This window comes from Nyctereutes procyonoides, unplaced genomic scaffold (genome assembly GCF_905146905.1).
Source record: "Nyctereutes procyonoides isolate TBG_1078 unplaced genomic scaffold, NYPRO_anot_genome, whole genome shotgun sequence".
Lineage (NCBI taxonomy): Eukaryota > Metazoa > Chordata > Mammalia > Carnivora > Canidae > Nyctereutes > Nyctereutes procyonoides.
The window spans coordinates 6,347,542-6,368,952 of record NW_026575021.1 but is presented as its reverse complement, the minus strand read 5'-3'; the positions used below and the strand labels follow the sequence as shown (position 1 = coordinate 6,368,952).

At 38.2% G+C, this 21,411-nt stretch overlaps 1 protein-coding gene across 2 annotated transcripts in view; it reads left to right on the top strand.

The window, feature by feature from the left end:
• Nucleotides 1–20,192, top strand: part of THEGL (theg spermatid protein like) — a 45,720-nt gene extending 25,528 nt beyond the window's left edge. Inside the window, exons 4-9 of one of the 2 annotated variants that reach the window (XM_055341624.1) lie at nt 5,730–5,858; nt 8,930–9,067; nt 11,947–12,061; nt 15,010–15,141; nt 17,253–17,428; nt 18,683–20,192. In XM_055341624.1, coding sequence (XP_055197599.1) covers nt 5,730–5,858; nt 8,930–9,067; nt 11,947–12,061; nt 15,010–15,141; nt 17,253–17,428; nt 18,683–18,797 — 805 coding nt within the window. In that variant the 3' untranslated portion in view covers nt 18,798–20,192. The remainder of the gene's footprint in view (nt 1–5,729; nt 5,859–8,929; nt 9,068–11,946; nt 12,062–15,009; nt 15,142–17,252; nt 17,429–18,682) is intronic. The other variant, XM_055341633.1, reaches the window with a different exon arrangement.
• The last annotated feature ends 1,219 nt before the right edge of the window (nt 20,193–21,411 follow it).

Sequence of the window (21,411 nt, the reverse complement as noted above, 5' to 3'; positions counted from 1 at the left end):
TGTCTTTTCATTGTTTGGGAGCTCATTCTTTTTAGCACTGACTAATATTCCATAGTCTGGTTGTACCACAGTTTGCTTATCCATTCATCTATTGAAGGGTATATTGTTTGCTTCCACTTTTTGGAAATTATGAATAAAAATGGTATAAACATTGATGTGCAGGTTTTCATGTAGATAAAAGTTTTCAACCTATTTGGGTAGATACCCAGGAATGCAATTTCTGGATCACATGGTAAGAATCTGTTTAGCTTTGTAAGAAATTGCTAAACATCTTCTAAAGTGTCCAACAATCCCACCATCAATGAATAAAGTAGGTCCTATTGTTCTACATCCTCACCAGCATTTGGTGTTTTGTATTTTAGCCATTCTAAAGATGTATAATGGTATCTCTCATTGTTTTAATTTGTAATTCTCTAATGACATGATGCTGAGCATATTTCATATGCTTATATACCATCTGTATATCTTTTTTGGTGAAATGTGTGTTCACCTCTTTCGCCCACTTTTTGTTTGGGTGTTTGTTTCTTACTGTTGAAATGGAAGTGTTCTTTGTATATTTTGATACCAATCCTTTATCAGATGCTATAGACTGAATGTTTATATCCCCTTAAAATTAATACATTGAAACCTAATTCCCAATATGATGGTATTAGGAAGTAAGGCCTTTGGGATGTGATTAAGTCATGAGGATGGAGCTCCCATGAATGGGATTAATGTCCTTATGAAAGAGACCTCAGAGAACTCCCTTGCTCCTCAGCAATGTGGGAACACAGCAAGAAGATGCCTGACTATGAGCCAGAGAGCAAGTTCTCACTAGGCACCAAATCCACTGACACTTTGATCTTGGACTTCCCAACTCCCAGAATTGTGAGAAATAGGTTTTTGTTGTTTATAAGACATCCTATCTATGGTATTAGTATTGTAACCTCACAATATTATAAGATTGTTAGGCATCAGATATGTGTCTTGCAAATATTTTCTCCTAGTCTGTGACTCATTTTTTCATTCTCTTAGCAGTTTCTTTTGCAGAGCAAAAGTTTTTAATTTTAATGAAGTTCAACTTATTGATTTTTTCTTTCCTGGATCATACTTTGGTCATATTTAAAAATGAATTGCTAAATTGGAGGTCACCTAGAGTTTCTTTATGTTACCTTCTAGAAGTTTCATAATTTTGCATTTAGATCTATGATACATTTCAAGTTAATTTTATAATATAATATAATAACATTATTTCTTTCCTGCATTGTTGTAATAGCCCTTAAATTATATCACAATGGCTCTCTTAGAAAGGCATGGTCTCTTTGATGGCATGGAGAATTAGAGTCAAGAAGGTTGGTTTGGGGCTATTACAATAATGCAGGAGAGAAATAATGAAATCTTTGTCCCAGGAGAGTGGCTTTCAGGGTTCTAAGAAAGGTTAGGGTCAAGATAGAGACAGATAGAACTTAGTGACAAATGTAGAGCCTGAGGAAGAGGAGGAGTCAAATTGATTTTTAGGTTTCTGCTTTTTAGAAATAAGGTGGAAAATGTTATTATAACTGCCAAAAGAAATGCAAGAGGGGGAAAGGTTTGGGAGGAAGGTACATTTGGTCATGTGAGATGTTTTTGAGACATCTAGAATTTGGAAATATAAATTTAACAGTCAGGAGATGATTGAGAATTCTTGGAGATACTATTTTGGAAACATCAGTATTTAGTGATACATTTTTTTTTTAAGATTTGTTTATTTTAGAGAGAAAGAAAGCATGAGGGGGAGGGGCAGAGGGAGGAGAGAATCCCAAGCAGACTCTCCACTGAGTTTGGAGACCAGCATGGGCTCAGTTCCATGGCCCTGAGATCATGACTTGAGCTGAAATCAAGAGTCAGACATCTAACCCACTGAGCCACCCAGGTGCCCCTTTGGTGATAATTAATAAAAAAAATATCGAGGAATAGGAAACTTTTGGCACATGCCACTGTTTAAGATATAAAAGAGACACTACCTAAGGAAACTGAGAAGGAGTAGGCAAGAGAGAATAGAAGAAGATAGATGTTAGCTGAACTTATTGTGATCATTTCACAATATATGTAAATCAAACCATCATGCTGTATGCCTTAATCTGACATAGTGATGTATACCAATTATTTCTCAGTAAAACGAAAAGAGAGAGTGGGGGGAGGGAAGGAGAGAGGGAGAGAGAGCATGAATGGGAGAGAGAACCAGGAAAGAGAGAGCCTCAAAAGCCAAGGAAGAAAATTATTAAAAGAAAAATGGAAGGGCGCCAAGGGTGGCACAGTTGTTTGAACATCTGACTCTTGGTTTTAGTTCAGGTCATGATCTCAAGGTTGAGGGATTGAGCCCTGGGTTGGGCCCCTGTGCTCAGTACAGGGTCTCATTCAGATTCTTTCTTCCTCTCCGTTTGCCCCTCCTGGCTTGTGCATACATTCTATCTCAAATGAATAAATAAAGTCAAGAAAGGAAAGAAAGAAAGAAAGAAAAGAAAGAAAGAAAGAAGAAAGAAAGAAAAGAAAGAAAGAAGAAAGGAAAGAGAGAGAGAGAGAGAAAGAAAGACAGACAAAGCAAGACAAAGGAAGACGAAGAAAGAAAAAGGCAACCTATGAGGATACATTCAAAGAATCTGTAGTTGGCCAGACTGACAAAGATTAAAGACTGCCTCAAAAATCTTCAAGTACATAAAGCAGCTTATAGAAATGAAAGCTAAATCAATATTATAATAGGAGAGGGTGTTAGAATTTCAGAACAATAACACTCTGGAAATAGACTAATGAGAGCTGTTTTTTGTTTTCTGATTCTGGAAATACGTAAGACTAGGGACTTCACTGTTCATAAAAGGGACTGAACACAGAACTCTCAAGAACTTTACTAGGTCCCTTATTCTAGAATTCTAGGAGTGTGATTGTGTCAGACATTGTTATATCTCACAGATCCATTAAACAGGTATAATATGGGTAAAAACTGTATGCTTTGGGGTCAAATCCTCATAATGGACTATAGAAGATTAAATATTTATTTCCCTGATATTGTTAGCTATATAACAGCTAAACATAGGTGATTTTTCAATGCTGTCAGAGTAGAGTGAAGAGTCATCTGCTTAATATGTTACTTTGACATGCCGGTTAGTTTCCTGAATTTCTGATGAACATTACTTTTCTCGACTGTATAATCTCTGCTTTTTCTCATCCCCACTGATCCTTTCCTTCTAACTTACTTTGAGCTGGCTCTCCTGCCTTACATAGTTCCCAATACTTTTAGTTTATATTATATATTTTCTAGTTTTTATGGCCAAAATTTTCTTTTTTTTTTTTTTTGGCCAAAATTTTCAAGTGGATAATGATCCCATGAGGGTTCAGTCTCTAATCAGGACCATCTCATAAGGGTTCAGTTCCTCATCAGGACCATATATTATGGACTGATATAATTACTGTGTCTAAAGTACCTTTTGTTTTGCATTTGAAACAATAAATACGAAACAAATATAAATTGGTTGAATGTTTAACAGCTTAAATTTGAACTGCACAGGTCCGTTTATACCCAGATATTTTTTTTTTTTGTTAAATAGAGTACAGTACTTAAAAGTATTTTCTCTTCCTTGTGATTCTTAATAACATTTTCTTTGCTCTGGATTATTTTACTGTAAGAATACAGCATATAATACATATACAAAAATAAGTGTTCATTGAGTGAAGTAAGGCTTCTGATCAACAGGTTCTTAATAGTTAAGTTTTGGGGAAGTCAAAAGTTATATGCAGATTTGCAACTGCATGGGGTCAGTGTCCCTAACTCCTCATTGTTTAAGAGTCAGCTGTATATATGTCACCTCTGCTTCCTAATCCCTGACTCCCTTAGCCTTTCTCCACCAGAGTTTTAGTATTTACCTTAAGAAGCTCTACACTTCTATTGGTGGTGTTTTTTTATTACCACTGATATTTTCCTGGCCAAGTCCCATCATCTTTTGTTTTTTTCAGTTTCCATTCTTGATGTCTAAGTTATAGTTGATGCTTTCTGATATATTTGATGCATCTTGTTTTGAAATCTTCTTCTCCCATTCCATGGTGTTCTTACCTCTATTGACAGTCTTCTCTTTTGGAAACAGTTACTATCTTCCCCCAATGTCACTCCCACTCTGGCATTCATCACCTGAGACCTTAATTTTTTTGCTGTAGCCTCTTCTTTTCCCTGTGGTCATACTCTCCTCTCTTCTACTCTGTTTTACATCACCATCAGGTGAGTCCCCAGTTTTCACCCTTTTTTCATTCATCAGATTGTGATGGAGTACCTGTCATGTAAAGCACTAAACTATCCTAGTAAGAAATCTTCAAAAGATTAAGTCATGCTCCTTCCCGTGGATGAACTTACAGGCTGGAGCGGCAGGTGCTCCTTGTAAAAATTGTGAAGGATCTTGGGCAGCCCGGTTTGTCGCCTGCCTTCGGCCCGGGGCATGGTCCTGGAGACCTGGGATTGAGTCCTGCGTCCTGCGTCGGGCTCCCTGCATGGAGCCTGCTGCCTGTGTCTCTGCCTCTCTCCCTCTCTGTGTCTCTCATGAATAAATAAATAAAATCTTTAAAAAAAAATGTGGAGGAGCTTATAAGCTACAGTAAGGAGTTGGGACTCCATTATAAAGTCAATGGAAACCTTTAAAGAGTTTTAAGCAAGATTCTTTTTTTTTTTTCTTTAAGCAAGATTCTTTTGATCAGATTGGAGTTTAGAAAGATCACTCTGTCAGTGGTGTGGACAAAGGATGAGGATGATGAGATCTGGACAAGGAAAGTAACAACAGGCGTAGGGAGAAATGGACAAATTTAAGCCATATTTAGGAAATGGAATCAACAGAATGTAGAGGATGGGAATATTAATTCATTAATTAGTCTTTCTAATGGTGACTCTGGCTGATGGTTGCAAAGTAGAGAAATAAATGTATACAAAAATATAAACAAAGTTTAAAAACAGTGCCTTTTAAACAGTTAAGCTCAACAAATTAACAATTTCAGTTATATGCAAAGTTAGGTACCGATGTACCTTCTTCTGACTCCTTTTGCCTTTCCTATGCATTGTAGCAATGTTACCTACTTATTTCCCAACATGCTTCTGTCCAAACATGCCTTGATCAATACTTGATTATTCTCTTTCCTCACGGTTACCCCAACATGGCATGTGCCTTATTTCTGGCAGTCTGTGCCTTTCACTTTCTTCTATGAAGACTTTCAAGTGAATCCCACACTGATTCTCCTTTTCTCTTCACCCTCTGCTCAGTGATCATGCCTATTTTACAGACTAAAAGATCTGATGTCACTAAGCACTTAGCCCAGTGGCTGGCTCACAATATTTCACTAATGGGAGCTATTAATTTTACCCTGATACTATTTTATTTTCTGACCCCCTGGTACAGGGCTTCACCCACAACAGGAGCTCAGTGCCAGGTACATGGCATGCCTGTTTTATGTTGAGCTGGTTATAAATTATAGTGCTAATTATACAATGTCAGAAACAGAACTCTAATAGATTCATTTTTGATCACCATGTTTTAGGACAGTAGGTAAAACAGTCCTTTTATTTTTATTTTAACTACATAAGTAGTTGATCTCTTTCTGATGACTGGAAATTGTTAAATTCTGTAATAGAAATAGCTCTGGAAGTGAAGTAAAATCAATGTGGACGCCATCAAGATCCATTTCTAAGATGTCCATTAGTAGTGAATTCCTTACCATTTGATTTTTCTGCCTTTTAACAGAAGACTATTTTGGGGGAATCAAGATCCTATTTGCCCTATCGCCCATATTGCTTTGAAGGCTCACCTGACCAAAAGACTTGAGGACCTTGCCCATCCCAAAGAAATCTCCCACCGATATGTACCTAACAGGTTAGTGTTTGCATGTTATCAGGTTACTTTATTAGGAATCCCTAGGGAAAATGAACACAGAACCCAACCCTTTTATCTCAAAGCCATAAATGATCCAATCTGTAGTAAAAAATTATTGAGGATTAGTGATTCCATATATTTCCTAACCTGATGCTACAATAAAATTTTTCCGGAGAAAGATTACTATTTAGCAATTGCAAACTTGTTTTATATCTTACAATGTTTTGGCTTACTAGGATTTTGAGGGTTTTTTTAAAAAAAGATTTTATTTATTTATTAGAGAGTGAGAGCAAGTAGGGAGAGGGGCAAAGGGAGAGGGAAAGAGAGAATCTCAATGATGAGCACAGAGCTCCATGTGGGGTTTGATCCCATGGCCTGAGATCATGACTGGAGCCAAAATCAAGAGTTGGACACTCAACTGACTGAGTCACCAGGCGCTCATTGAGTTTTTAACAAAGTGGCAGTATTACACTGGGCTATGTGCCATACATAACATTGCTGTGCATGAACTATTTATGCATGCACCTTCTCGTGGATTTTGTATATCACCATGGGCTCAGCATGAGTTAATTACTACATGTAAAGGTAAAAATATTGTTAAGACAAAAAAAATATTGCTAAGACTTTTGATACCCATTGCCAATTTGCTTTTAGTGCATGTTTGTTGAATGACTAGGCTTTCTGCTGGTTGGTTCTTTGAGGAAACACTGTGGAGGGGGGGAAGGGGATGAGCACAAGTAGTGAGGGAGGTTAAAGTAACAAGAAAAAGGCAAAGATGCCATTATTTATCTGAAGTTTGGTTTCCAAGATAATTTAGATGGCCATTTCTCGATCTCTTTTTGATATACGACTTCAGTCAAAAGTCAACAAACTTTTCAGGAAGTGGATAGATAATAAAATTTACCACAAAGTCTCCATTTGCAATAACACAACTCCACTATTGTGGCAGGAAGCAGCCATAGACGTTCTGAAAACTCATTATGTCTGTGTTCCAATAAAACTTTAGAATTTTTTCATCTATTTTTATGAGGGGTATTAGTCTGGATTGTTTTTAATAGTGTCTTTGTGGCAATGTCTTTGTTTCTTGTAATATCTTTACTTGCTTTTGGTAATGCTGTTATCATGGAATCAATTGGAAAATATATAGAATTGGCATTTCTTGTTTATGTATTTCATAGAATCCACAATGAAGTCATCTGGGTCTGGAGTTTTTGATGGGAAGGTTTTGTTTCTTTTTAAATTTTTTATTTCAATTCCATTAATTAATTATTTAGCAATGATTTTTTTTTAAGATTTTTTAAAAATTTATTCATGAGAGACACAGACAGAGGCAGAGACACAGGCAGAGGGAGAAGCAGGCTCCATGTGGGGAGCCCGACATGGGACTCGATCTCGATCTCGAGTCTCCAGGATCACACCCTGAGCTGAAGGCAGTACTAAACTGCTGGGCCACCCAGGCTGCCCCTTTTAATTCCATTTAATTAACATATACTATATTGTTAGTTTCAGAGGTAGAACTTCATGATTCTTCAGTTACGTATAACACTCAGTGCTCATTACTTCAAGTTCCCCCCTCACTGCCCATCACCCAATTATACCTCACCCACCCACTCTCAGTTTGTTTCCTGTAGTTAAGAGTCTCTTATGGTTTGCCTCCCTCTCTGTTTTCCTCTTATTTCATTTTTCCTTCTTTTCCCCTATGTTCATCTGTTTTGTTTCTTAAATTCCACATATGGGTGAAATCATACAGTATTTGTTTTTCTGTGACTGACTTATTTCATCTAGCATAATACCCTCTAGTTTAGTTTTTTTTTTTTTTAAGATTTATTTATTTATTTATGATAGAGAGAGACAGAGAGAGGCAGAGACACAGGAGGAGGGAGAAGCAGGCTCCATGCCGGGAGTCCGACGTGGGACTCGATCCTGAGACTCCAGGATCGCACCCTGGGCCAAAGGCAGGCGCTAAACCGCTGAGCCACCCAGGGATCCCTAGTTTAGGTTTTTAACTATAAATTCAATTTAATAGATATAGGGCTGTTATGAATTTGTCAAAATAACACTTGTTAAGTGGAGCATGGGCCCACAGTTGAACAATAGACCATAACAGAAATTGAAAGAGAGAAGTTTATTACTCATAGATTGTAGTAGTACCTGGCATGTCTCAAGGAGTCATATGTGGAAGTTAAAGATGGGTGCAAAGAGAGACAGGAACTGCGGCACATTTCTTATTAGGATCTGCAGGTAGAGACCAAGGCCAAATTGGCCAATTCAAACAAAAGAGCAAAGTTTTGGTAAGCTCCTTGGGACTCATATCTAAAGGATACATAAGGAAAGGAAGGCATTGGGAGTCAGGAGACTGTTGGTTACGGGGCTATTGGCAAATTCATATCAGGAATGTACATTTACTTATGACTCTGTGGATTGTTATCTAGGGCATGTGCTTGTGAGATGGGCTAAGGTCAGTTTAAAGGTCCCTGGAGGCTGCTTGGTCAAAAAAATTGGGTGCTGAGGCAGCAAGACCATGGAATACTTAGTAAACTCTTGACAAGGGCTATTCAGATTATATCTTTCTGAATGAGCACTGGTAGTGTGTGTCCTTCAAAGTATTTATCTATTTCACCTAAATTTTAAAATTTATTGGCATGAAGTTGTTCATATAGCCTCTTATTTTCCTTTTATTTTTTTTATTTTTATTTTTTTTCTTATTTTCCTTTTAATATCTGTGAAAGTTCTAGTGATTGTATCTGAGAGACTAAGAAAGTATTTGGTTTTAAAAACAGCAAGTTAAAAGAACAAATAAAAACAGCAAGTTTTCCCTTTGCATTAGTCATTTTTTGGTCTATTTAAAAGAATGTAATTTATTACAGAAATTAATGTTTTGGAATAGGATGTTAGAAGCCAGCTGAAACTTGATGGCTGCAACCATTTCTGATTTCTCCCCATACTCAGCAGCAAAGGGGTAAACTGTCATACCTCCTCTAGGCCTAGAGCTGGGGGCTCAACATTGGAAATTACAATCTTTGGAATTCATACTCATTTCACTTCGTTCTTTTCTCTTCTATGACTTGCAGGGCTCAATATTACTACAGCTGTGGTAGAGACTCTGTAATCTGGGAGATCCCTTCTCCTGCACTGTTTAGCCAACCCTCCAAAAGGATCCAGAAGCTGGCACTGCCCAACAGATTCAAGAAAGAATATCTAATAAATAGGTAATCTCCATAAATTCTAACCTAATTTGGTTAAATCTCACAATATTTTTCTTATTTTAGTGTATACAGTTTCATAAACTAGAAGTTCACTTGTGTTTCAAAGGATCAGGAGTCAAAACTCAAATGTGTGCAGTAATTGTAAGTAATCAGAGGGTTATCACCAGTAATTACATTTTGGGGGGTTTGTTTAGAGAGAGAGAGAGAGACAGCATGCATGAGCAGGGAGGGCAGGACAGAGGAAGAGGGAGAGAGAATCTCATGCAGGCTCCATGCCCAACTCAGAGCCTGACTCAGGGCTCTATCTCATGACCCTGAGATCATGACCTGAGCTGAAATCAAGAGTTGGATGTTAACCAACTGAGCCACCCAGGTACCCCACCAGTAATTATATTTGATTCAAATTGTGGTGAAGCTAAAAGTCACACTGAACTTACCATTGTCAGCCAATTAAAAGGAAATATGAAAATGAAACATTACAAGCTTTTGCAATTTGTAGAACTTGATGTTTCTCTTAGGTTTTTATGACTTTCCAAATGTTTTTCCTTTTGCTTTGAATGCTGAATTTCTCTTTGTCTTCAAAGGACAGCCTAGGTGATACTTCCACATGGAACCAAAATTGTGATGTGATTCTTGGAAAAATGTTAAGTTGCATTAATGGAATATGTATCATGTACAATTATAGGGAGATGATAATACTACTGTATAGTACTTTAGTCAAGACACATTAAGTGTATGTGTCCACTTATGGATGTTATACCTTAAGAAACTGATAATAGGGCAGCCCTCGTGGCTCAGCGGTTTAGCGCCACCTTCAGCCTAGGGTGTGATCCTGGAGCCCCAGGATCGAGTCCCATGTCGGGCTCCCTGCATGGAGCCTGCTTCTCTCCCTCTGCCTGTGTCTCTGTCTCTCTCTCTCGATAAAAAAATAAATAAAATCTTTTTTTAAAAAAGAAACTGATAATAAACTTGATACTATTCAGAAGGAGCTGAATGAAATGATGAGGCCTCTGTAAACTATGTTACATGAAAAATAATTAAGGGATATGACATGTTTAGCTTAGAGAAGAGCGTGAGGAAGGATGTGGAGAAATTGAAACCCTTATCTATTGCTGGTTGGAATATAATGGTGCTGCTTAATTGGAAAGCCACTTTTTAGCTCCTCAAATGTTAAGAATAGAGTTATATGATCAGCATTCTACTTCTAGGCATGTACTCAAGAGAATTAAAAGCATATGCTCACACAAAAACTTGTACATGAATATTCATAGCAGCATTTCATAATTGCCAAAAAGTGGAAACAACGCAAATGTTCATCATGGATGAATGGATAAACAAAATACAGTAAATCATATGATGGGATATTATTCAGCCATAAAAAAGAATGATGTACTGATACATGAATCTTGAAAATATGCTAAATGAAGGAAGCCAGACATAAAAGGTTACAGATTTATATGATTCCATTTATTTGAAATTTTCAGAATACACAAATTCATAGAGACAGAAAGTAGATTAGTGGTTCTGGGGGCACAAGGTGGGGGAATGAAGAAATAGAGAGGGACTATTAATCAGTATGGGGTTTCTCTTCAGGATGCTGAAAACATTCTGAATTTAGATAGTGACAGTAGTTATACAACCTTGTGAATATGCCAAAACCCCTGAATTGTACACTTTAAAATTGTATACATTAATTCTGTGGTTAGTTGTGTATCTATTTTATTTTATTTAAAAATTTTATTTATTTATTTGACAGAGAGAGAGAGAGAGAGAGAGCACAAGCAGGGGGACAGTAGGCAGAGGGAGAGGGAGAAGCAGGCTCCCCCTGGAGCAGAGAGCCTGACATGGGGCTTAATCCTGGGGATCATGACCTGAGCTAAAGGCAGATGCTTAACCAACCGAGCCATGCAGGCACCCCAATTGTGTATCAATCTTTAAAAACTAACAGACTACCCTTAGAGGGTAATCATATATTTATTTGTGAAATTTTTTTTCAAATTAGGTTTGTAGGTTTGTTGGTTGATAGGTTTTTGTACCAGGAAAGGAATATGTGGGGAACAGCCTATGAAAATTGGCCAAATTGCTGGGAGTTATGACCAGCACTATCTCAAACTGCATTGCAGAGGAAACTGGCTATCACAGAGGGGTCCTTGGTAGTGACTGGAATTTTTATCTCAGAGATTTCATATAAGGTTTAGGTAGGAAGTGAAGTGCTAGCTAGCTAGCTAGCTAGTTATTTATTTATTTATTTATTTATTTATTTATTTATTTATTTAAGATTTTATTTATTTATTCATGAGAGACACAGAGAGAAAGAGAGGCAGAGAGACACATGCAGAGGGAGAAGCAGGCTTCATGCAGGGAGACCGACATGGCACTCAATCCGAGTCTCCAGGATCTTGCCCTGGACTGAAGGCCGCCTTCAGCGCTAAACCGCTGAGCTACTCAGGCTGCCCGTGATGTGCTTTTTAAACTGCAAATCTCAACCTGTCAGTGGATCATGAAATTGATTCTAGTTTTTTTTTTTTTTAATGAAATCAAATGGAATTTTAAAAACCAGAATGCCTTGCTCAGGGCAAGCATTGTTTCATGATAATTTTGTTTCAGACAACATGCACACACACACACACACACACACACACACACACACGCTCACAGATTTACATATACTGTATCAAAATATAACTTCTTACCATGAATTATAATAAAAATTTTTTTTGGAAATACCAATCTGGTAGAAAAAACACTAATGATTATGGGAAAAGAGTTTTCTAAGTTAGGAAGAAATATACATAATTGATCAGAGATTGAATATAGCAATGAAAAAATGCGGTTATTTTTCCTCCAATAATTATAATATTTCATGTTCTATTTGCATATAGGTCCTACAGTGAGTACTTATCAAGAGATGCTCTTCAAAGCTCTGATCCTTCTCCCCGGATATTACAACTCTCAATAGCCAAAGCCACAAATCCAAACTATGTTCCTCCAAAAAGGGTAAGTGGGTCTATGTGAAAGAAACAGTTCCTGATTGATTTTGTAGCAACATGTTTATAAGTGTAACATACTTTCCTTTTATTTCTGGGTGTATTTTCCTTTTTCTCCCTATTTATTTTCCCCTTTCATCAAATGAACTTTTTTGACTACCTCCTCTATGCCTACTGTGTCACCTAGGATTTGATCAGAGAAGCAGAACAACAATGTAGAATTAGACGTTAAGCAATTATGGAAGCTGATAGAGAAGTCCATGGAAGGCTGTTTTGGCAGTTGGAACTTGGATCTGGTTATAAATCTAGAAGCAATGAGAGATAGTAAGGGTAGGTCAGCAGTTACCTGGAAGGTATCTATTTCAGGGAAACGTATTACAGGTTCTTCAGGCAAGAGAACTCTAACCTCCTCAAGCAGGAGGTTGTTTTTTTTCATTTATTTTTTTAAAATTTCATTTCATTTCATTTACCAACATATGGTATAATACCCAGTACTCATCATATCACATGCTCTCCTGTTAAGAGCTCCCATCACCCAGCTAGGTTATCCTCCCCTGCTTCCCCTTCAGCAACCCTCAGTTTGTTTCCCAGATTTGAGAGTCTCTCAAGGTTTGTCTTCCTCTCTGATTTTTCCCTATTCAGTTCCCCCTCCTTCCCTTATGGTCCTTTTCACTATTTCTTATATTCTACATATGTGTAAAACCATATGATAATTGTCATTCTTTGATTGACTTATTTCACTTAGCATTATACCTTCCAGTTCCACCCACGTTGATGTGAATGGTAGGTACTCATCCTTTCTGATGGCTGAGTAATATTCCATTGTGTGTGTGTGTGTGTGTGTGTGTGTGTGTGTGTGTGTATCACATCTTTATCCATTCATCTGTCGAAGGACATCTCAGCTCCTTCCACAGTTTGGCTATTGTGGACATTGCTGCTATGAACATTGGGGTGCAGGTGCCCCTTTGTTTTACTATACCTGTATCTTTGGGATAAATACCCAGTAGTGCAATTGCTGGGTCGTATGATAACTTTATTTTTAACTTCTTGAGGAACCTCCATATTGTTTTCCAAAATGGCTGTACCAGCTTGCATTACCACCAACAGTGTAAGAGGGTTCGGGAAGGGCTGATTGTATTGGTAAGGAAGGCTCAGCAGTATTTAAGGGTTTAAAGTCCCCAGCTTTGTTTGAATCTGCGCATATATCCCCATTCCAATTTTCAAGGTCCTATTCCTTCCCAATCATTGTTCTAACTTTAAAATTGCTCTAATTAACAAATTTGGTAATTCCATTTGCACTGTAATTTACCCACGAACAGAATTAGATTGTGAATTTGGTTTTCAGAATATTCAGCACTATAACCATAGAATATAAGGATTTATTTTAGGGACATTACAGAAACTTTCTGGTCCCTTCCTTACTCAGATACTAAGGTGGAAATTTAAAGGCCTGAGCCAGTCATTTCTTAACTCACTTTCTCTAGTGCACTTAGAAAAAAACAACTAATCCCATTATACCTCTTTATTTCACTAAAATAATTTCTGACAGCAGCTGCTTGGTCACCCAAAGTCTTGCTTTCTGTTTTGCCACTGCATACTATGGACTACCAGTAGTGTTTTTCTTTTTAGTTACTGCCAATAGGATCATTAATACCTTTAAATCCAATTGGCTCAGAAAACAAATTCTAGGTAATCTAGAACCAATACAGAGAATCAATTCTTAAAGTGGCAATTTGGTTATCTGTTGCTTCATATCAAAGCAACAGATACCTCAAACTTAGTAGTATAAAACAACAAGCATTTCATTACGCTCAAGCATTTAAGAGTTAGAACTCTCAGCTGAGATATCTCTAATTACTTGTCTGTCTGAAATGGTAGGGGGTTGAAAGTTCCTTCACACCTTAGTGAGCCAGAGCTGCTGTAACAAAATGCCTGAGACTGGGTGGCTTGAAAGACATTTATTCTTCACAATTCTGGAGACTGAGAAGTCCAAAATCAGGGTACCACCAGACTCTTTTCTTGATGAAGGTTCTCTTCCTTCATCTTGCAGACAGCCATCGTCTTGCTGTGTGCTCACATGGCTTCTTCTTTGGGTGTGCACAGAGGAGTTCTTATCTCTCTTCTTATAAGGGCATCAATCCCACTAAGAGGGTTCTACCCTCAAGACCTCATCCAAACCTAATTACCTCCCAAAGGCCCCACCTCCTGATATTATCACATTGAGGGTTAGGACTTCAACATATGAATTTGAGGGGTACATAAATAGTCTATCCATAACAACATCTGTATGTGGTACCTTGGCTGATATGACTTAAAGGCTAGACTCATTTGGGAATATTCACAGAAGCACCTTCATGGGATTTGGAACATACCTCATGTATTCCTTTTCTGCCCACAGTTAAAACCTTATTTTGTTTCCAATTATTGGCTATATTCCCTCTCAAAAGTCTTGTGGTAAGTTTTGAGTTTGAAGACTAGTAATTTAAATAGAAGTCCATGTAATTTGAACACACTTCCATAATTAAGATAGTAAGGAATGACTTGGGGGATTAGGACAGCATTGTCTATGGAGAATGTGGTTCTTTCTGTCTTTCTTCTTCTTGGTTTTGATTTCTTTTTCTTATCTGTTCCAGTTAGAAGAGAACCACGTGGATTCATTTTAGGTATGGGATCTGTGATAACATGAGTCCCAGTTTCCAAAGGGCCAAACTAGTTAAGAACAAAGCAGAGCTCTCCCCTTTATAGTGTTCTCATGTTCCTCCCCATCTTTGGTTTAACAGTTTGAGAAAGATGGAAATTGATCCTTTCGGCCATGATCATGGGTTACTGAAGATTCTCATTCTTTCTGCTTGATTTGCTGAGAAGTCTGGTCCAGAGGTCAGACAGTTCTTCATAATCCTGATGGAGATGATGTTTATTATTTGATATTACCAATACTATTTTATTTTTCTCCCCTAGATTGAAACCAAGATTTCAGTTTCTGCCCTGACTGCTGTTGCAACTCCAAGAATTGTAGACCTTGCTCATCCAAGGATCAAGATAGAGGGTCTGTGCTTTGAAAGAGAAAGAAGTGAACTGCCCATCCGTCCTGTAAGCCAACATTGCCTTGGCATCCTTCACTTTCTAGTTGTTCCTAGGGTGCTATTTTGCTACTATAGGGCATAGGTCAAAGTCACTGGGAAAGATAATCTTGAAAGAGTGGTCAGTGGCATGAAGGAAGACCTAGATATGTAGAGAGACTGGGGATAGAAGGCGAAGAATATGGGCTTTTGAATCAGTAAGAGCTGGGTTCAAATTCCAGCCTTACCAGTAGCTCTGTGATGTTGTGAATGTACCTGCTTATTTATTTATTCAAGTATTTGAATGCCCACTGTGTGCCAGATACCATTTCCAGTAAATAAGATGAAGACAAAAAATAAGTAAACAGATAAGATCATGTTAGTAGTAATAAGTGCTATGAAGAAAATAAAAAAGGAAATGATTTACTATGGGTGAGGGTGGGGAATAAGCTACATTGTATATGGTAGTCAGGGAAAACCTCTCTAAGGAAGGGATAGTTGGTATGAAATCTGAGTGACAAGAGGAATTAGCTAAGAGAGATCCTGAGAAAAGAAGTCTTAAAGAAGAGATGGCCTTGAAGTTGGGTGGAACAAGGTGAACAAAGAGATTATAAAGTTAACAGTTCCCACTTAGAGGACTGTTGTGATTTGAAATAATAATAAGACTTTGGTGCTCAGCACAGAGCCTGGCAAATTCTGTGGCTTCCCTCCCTCTTCCTCCTTGACATTCCCTTCCATTCACTGTAGTGCTCAATCCCAGCTGGGTTTTCAATAAATATTTAATGACCATGTTGCCAAGGAGGCTGGATAAATTTTACCCTGTTTCTAAAAACTGAGGATATGATATGGAATTCTATTAGGAAAGAAAACTAGTCTGGGAATCACAACCCCTCAGGAGAGCATTTTGAGTTTGCTAAAATGACTTGCCTTGTGACCTGTGGACAAATCACTTTATTTTCCATTTTTTTTGGTATATAAAGTGGGGATTTGTTACCTTTCTTTAGTTGCTAGAATTGTTTGGGAATTTATAAAAAAATCTTTTAAAAAAGTGATACCACTGCAGAAAATCGTACTCTTAGAACCCAAAACAGGTCTATACCAGTGCAAAATAGTACTTTCAGGGCTACCGAGGGGTGTTTATTATCCATTGTGGTTCTTTTGAGTGAGAATTTAAGAGAGAGAACAGGAGCTATATGTCATCCTTCCAGTTTTACCAACAAAGCAACATAATACAAAGGCAACCTGGCAGCTGCGATTTTCAAAGTAAGACTAGGGGAAGTTGATCAATCAGTCAATCAACATATGTTCAGCACCAGTTGTGCACTTATTCTAGCTTTTGGCAAACATGTACTTCTTTCAAGAAGTTTATATTCTAATGCGGAGAAGCAGACAATAAACACACCAACAAAGAGATAAGTGAGCAAAGTGAGGTGTTGGTAAGTGCTAAAAGAAGATTAAATAAGTAGGGGGTTATTAGAAAGAATGATGTATCTTGGATGGTGAGGGACGATGTCCTTGAGAATGTGATATTTGAGTCTAGAGACTTGAATGATGAAGAGGCAGCCATGACAAGGTTGAGGAAAGAGGATTTCAAGCAGAAATAGCAGGTAAAAATGTCCCCAGGTGGAAAGAGCTGGGCCAGAAGGACCTTACGTAGCAAGGATCATCGTGATCAAGGTGAGGAAGGGAGGGAGATGAGGTCAGAGGAATAGGATAGCAGTCAGATCATGTAGCACCTTCTAGGCCATAGTGAGGAGTCTAAATGTTATTCACAGCAAAATGGGAAAACCTCTAGAAGGTTTTAAACTCCAAGAGTGATATAATCTGACTTGGACTTCAGAAAGTACATACCTCATAGGGTTATTATGATGATTAGGTGGGAATAATTTAGGTGCCCCACTTAGAACACTGTCTGGCTCATGGAATACACTCATTAAAATGCTCATTCTCTCCTCCAGTAATTGGTTTATGAAGGCTAGATTGTATAGAGCAAAAATGGAAGCAGAGAGACCAGTGAGGAGTCTGCTGCAGTAATCCAGAAGAGGATCCATGTTCCATAGTGATTCAATTAGGACATAGCTGTAAAGAGAGGGAGATGTGAAAATTGGGATATATTTTTGCATCTTTTTGTTTCCACTATAGATATCCCGCGCTGCCTTGCTATATAAACCTAGCCCTCGAATAATAGCTCTAGCTAAGGCCAAGCCTCTTCATCAAGATTATCTACCTATCCGTGATGCCCACTGGCCAGTATCTTATGCTGCTATCCATTGCAAAATATCTCCTAGAATTCAAGAACTAGCTAATCCAAATACAAGGTATGTCAATTTATGGCTAAGATTGGGACAGGAAAGCTAGGGGTGCTAGGGAGAGGGAAAAATTAACCTAGTAAGACCAATGAAAAGAATTGTAGAAATACAAGAAATTTTCAAAAACATCTCATTTGTAACATTACTTGTAATAAATCTATGGACTTAACACAAATATAAGGCAGCAGTTAAAGGGTTAGTGGACTAGTTTTGAAACTTAGATCTAGGAAACAACCTTGAAAGGATGGATATAGGATTATTTATCTAACATATTGTAAAGTGAAACAAATTAGGTAAGAGCACAAAACGTGTTCTAGTTTATGTAAGAAAATAGATAGGTGCCATATATTTGCTTGCACGTGCCTATAATATTTCAGAAGACTATGCAAGAAGGTAGTAACAATGCTTACTTTTGGAGGCCTGCGGGAACTGGAATGGGAAGAAGATTTATTTTTTTTCTAAATATGCTTTTGTATTTTTCCATGTTTTTGCATCATGTACATGCATTATCTATTTGAAATAAATAATACTTTCAACAAAGAAGAAATGGCCTCTAATTCCTGTTTACTTTTTAGAAGATTTCTTAACCTGCCTGAACACCAGGTCATTTTGTTTCCTTCTTGAGATAATGCCTAATCCCCCTTTTTAAGCATCATTAGGAAAACCTAGGAGAAACCTGGAAAAGTCATAGAAATCTTCAGTTCAGGGAACAGGGAAATATGTTCATTTTTATATAATAAAATATTTTTAAATGTTTATGATGTGTTTGCCTTTAAAAAAAATAAAGTTCAACAGTAGTGAACTGAAGCTCATTCTCTGTTCATTGACAAAGGAAAGGGAAAAAGTAAGATCAAGTACTCAGGGTCTACCCCAGTGGCAGTTATTATTTGGTGGTAAGATGCTAAGAGTGGAAACTTCAAAATTTTGATTTAAGTCCCCCAGAGGACTACTGGGTGTGTTTTAACATTGCCAAATTATTGAAAAAATTTTCCAAAATTAACTTTCAGTGGAAAGAGCAAAGGTTTTGGAATCTGATGGATACACAAATCTGGATTTGACTACAGGTCATTTTTATAACTTCTCTGAGCCTTCATGTCCTTATCTGTACAGCGGCAGACATAACGTCTGTTTCATGGGGGGCTTATGAAAAACCAACACAGAATAATATCCTACAGCCTAACACAGAGTGGATGGTTGAGAAAAATGTTAGTTCCATTTTCTGTTCATCTTTTTTCAGGTCACATTCTTTTCCCCCCATTTCAGATCTCCTGTGCATACTGTATACTACGATCCAGATGTCTTTAAAGTCAAGCCAGCTGCTTTGAAAACACAGTGTACTCCAAGGATCCAAGAATTGGCAGAACCTATTGTACGTTAAAAACAGAAAGCCACGTCAGTCAGACTCTAGTTATGTATCTAGAAAACATATTAGGTGACTTAGTTCCCTACACTGGTCCCATCACTCTGTATTACCCTATCTCTCCAAAACCTGTATGAGGCCCCCAGGGAACACCAGTTCCTGCTTTTACCTGTAGTCATGTTCTTAGCAAGGTTTGGGGACTGGAGCATGTAATAAAATGAAACTGAGGGCCTGAATTTTCCTTACTATCTCTCCCCATGAGCATCGAGGCCATCTCATTGCTCTGACTGACCTGAAGAAACACTCTTCCTTATGTTTGCCGGGCTTGTTTTTCTTTTCCTGGAGAGATCCATATTCCCCAGCAGCTGGTCTCTGCTCAGTCCCTGCTCTAATAAGTCCTGAGAATTGAAGGAATTCTTTGTGTTACTTTTCCAACCTCCCCTCCCTAACTAAGAAATAACATTGAAATGGTGAAGCCTTTTGGGATAACTTGAAATGCTTTTTATAATCTTTAGATTAAATTTAGAGAACAGATTACTTTAAATAATCACCTCTGCACCAATCTCTGTCCCTTCACTCACATTGGGTCATTTATCATGAGTGACAGAAAAAGTGAGGCATTTGGTAAGCATTATAATTCTCTGTCAAATTGCATCTGCTCAGAGTTTTTAAAATTTAGTTGTTTTATTCTCTCCACGGATCAGTATTTTACAAATGAAACTTTTATGACATATCTAGATTTACATGAAAATGAACGTATCTGAAAGCCAGTTTTACAGATGGATAAGTTCTATCTCCAATGCTTTGTATTAAGGAGATAATTAGTGTTATGGAGAGGCAATATTATATAGTAGTTTTGAGCTTGTGTTTTGGCATCAGGCAGACCTGGCTTAGTCTCCCTCATGGATCATTTGCCAGGTATGTGATTTTGAACAAATTCTCTCACCCTCCCCTCCTCCACCCTGTGACTGTTTCTTTACATGTAAAATGGGTTCCTGCTGTGTTATTATAAAGATTAAATAAAATTCCAGGGGTACCTGGGTGGCTCAGTGAGTTAGGCATCCACTTGTGATTTCAGCTGAGGTCATGATTTCAGGGTTGAGATGGAGTTGGAAGTCCCTCTCTGCACTCAGTGGGGAGTCTGTTTCAGGATTCTCTCTCTGCCCCTCCCGCCCTCTAGAAATAAATAAATCCTTAAAAAAATTGTGTAATAAAGTATGAATTAGAAAAATTTGTTTAAAAATGTAGTTCCTGGGGATCCCTGGGTGGCTCAGTGGTTTAGTGCCTGTCTTTGGCCCAGGGTGTGATCCTGGAGTCCTGGGATCGAGTCCCACATCAGGCTCCCTGCATGAAGCCTGCTTCTCCCTCTGCCTGTGTCTCTACCTCTCTCTCTCTGTGTGTCTCTCATAAATAAATAAATAAAATCTTTAAAAAAAATGTAGTTCCTTTGCTTCTAAGGAGGGTGTAGCATAGTTCATATCAATGAGAAAATAAAGATCTTTATGGCTTGATTCATACATTAAATGAATGTTTGTTGAGTGTTTTTGCTTTGCCAGGCACTGTGCCAGGCATCGGAGATAATCATACTAACCCAAACAGATATGGGCTGTGCTCTCATGGACTATTCAGTCAATGGAAGAGATGAATGTAATTCAAACTTTCACAAATAAATATAAAATTACAGCGGTGGCAAAGTGCCATGACAGAGAGGTTAAAGTGCTATGAAATAACAGAATAGAGAATTTTGACTCCCTTGGGAAGGCAAAGGAAGACTTATTTAATGAAGGGACTATTGGGCTGGAATCTAAAAATGGACTAGGGGGCAGCCCCGGGGGGGCTCAGTGGTTTAGCACCTGCCTTCAGCCCAGGGCGTGATCCTGGAGACCCAGGATTGAGTCCCACGTCGGGCTCCCTGCGTGGAGCCTGCTTCTCCCTCTGCCTGTGCCTCTGCCTCTCTCTCTGTGTCTCTCATGATTGAGTAGGCAAGATCTTAAAAATAAATAAATAAAATAAACATTGAGTAGGGTTAACTAACCAAATGGATGGAAAGTCAGTCCGGGTAGTGGGAACATGTGTTTAGTGAACATTGGTTGATTTGAGGGCCATCTTGCATCCATTTCCCCTCCTTCTTATAAGAACTCCTAATTTTCTTTTTGAGAATTACTTGGTCTTTCTTACTTAGAGCCTGATTGGTATTTTTTAAAAAAGATTTTATTTACTGATTTGAGAGAGGGAGAGTCCACACAAGGAGTGGGTAAAGAGCAGAGGGAGAGGGAGAAGCAGACTCCCCACTGAGCAGGGAGCCCAATACAGGACTCCATCCCATGGATCCTGAGATCATGACCTGAGCAGAAGGCAGACACTTAACCAACTGAGTGACCTAAGTGCCCCTGGGGCTTTGGATCTTATGCAGAGTGGTGCAGGAGGTTGGGGGTATAGTTGGAGCCAATATTGCTCAGCAGTTGTGCCCTGATGGGACTTCATTTTTCACCTAGCCACCTGTATCCCTGGAGCTACTCTAGCCCTTCACCTATTCCTTTAACTCAGGAGCTGCCCACAGCCTTCTAGTAAATCCTATGGCAGGTGGACAGATGTGTTGGGGACTGAAAAAAAAAAAAGTTTGGCTCAAAAA